General features: G+C 43.6%; 1 protein-coding gene across 1 annotated transcript in view; it reads right to left on the bottom strand.

Moving 5' to 3' along the window:
* The window catches only part of LOC106819055 (leucine-rich repeat-containing protein 45-like), a 10276-nt gene that overhangs the window by 567 nt on the left and 8650 nt on the right, over positions 1-1059 (bottom strand). Inside the window, exon 10 of the mRNA XM_014823716.1 lies at positions 757-904. Within this exon, the coding sequence (XP_014679202.1) occupies positions 757-904 (148 nt within the window). The remainder of the gene's footprint in view (positions 1-756; positions 905-1059) is intronic.

The following is a 1059-nucleotide window of genomic DNA, read 5'->3' as shown; positions in this document are numbered from 1 at the left end:
CATGTATGTGTGATCAGAGAGATCATGTATGTGTGATCAGAGAGATCATGTATGTGTGATCAGAGAGATCATGTATGTGTGATCAGAGAGATCATACGAGAGCAGACATCTTACCGCGTATCTGAACATTCCATGAGTTATCGTTGCTAGGGGGGGGACGCTGTGTGTAGTTGTTATGCAAGGTGCCTCGATCACGTGAGCCGCCATGTTTGCTACTACGCTAGCTGTTGTGTTTGTCGTCTGTCAAGCGCGCGTGTACACGCGTGTGATGTATGGCGTGGAGGAGTGACGTGTGTTTGGTCGAGCGGGGGCACACAAACGTGTTGTGAGTATGTATCCTTATCACAGAGTTTACTACTCAAAGTTCTAATACAATAATGCTAATGCATACATGGGTCCATGCAGATATGTTAGGTGTGAGATATGTTAGCCTGCAATGGCAGTGGTTATGGTTTCCACCGTCTGGTTACCTGTTTTAAAGGATTGTATAAACTGTAAAATGGAATTCTCATAATCAGCTATGAGCCTATTGTCAGAAACGTCAATAGTTATGAAGTATTATAGTGAAAGTCTAAAATGTCAAATGTCAAAGTACAGTGTTGTGCAAAAGTTGTGACATAATGTCTTAATTATATTAATTATATTTGTCTATAATACTTATAATAGCCAATGCTATTTATGACGTATCCATACACGAGTATTCTAACATTACGTTACCGTATTCTCACGCATGCTAGTACTCACGCTAGTACTCACCCGCTAGTTTCTTCTCTAGAGTAGATTTCTGCTGCTCTAGCTGTCTCAGCTGACCTGCCTGGTCCTCTAGCATTGCCTTCTGCTCCTTCACTGTCAGCTTCACACGACCCACCTCCGTCTGCCACTCCTTGTCCTTACCAGCTAACTCCTGTTACGCAGGGTCAATCACCGAATTAATCACCGGATCAATCACCGGATCAATCACCGGATCAATCACCGGGTCAATCACCGAATCAATCACCGGGTCAATCACCGAATTAATCACCGGATCAATCACCGGATCAATCACCGGATCAATCACCA

This window comes from Priapulus caudatus, unplaced genomic scaffold (assembly GCF_000485595.1).
Source record: "Priapulus caudatus unplaced genomic scaffold, Priapulus_caudatus-5.0.1 Scaffold2784, whole genome shotgun sequence".
Lineage (NCBI taxonomy): Eukaryota > Metazoa > Priapulida > Priapulimorpha > Priapulimorphida > Priapulidae > Priapulus > Priapulus caudatus.
The sequence above is the reverse complement of the archived record's forward strand: the minus strand, read 5'-3'. Positions and strand labels throughout refer to the sequence as shown.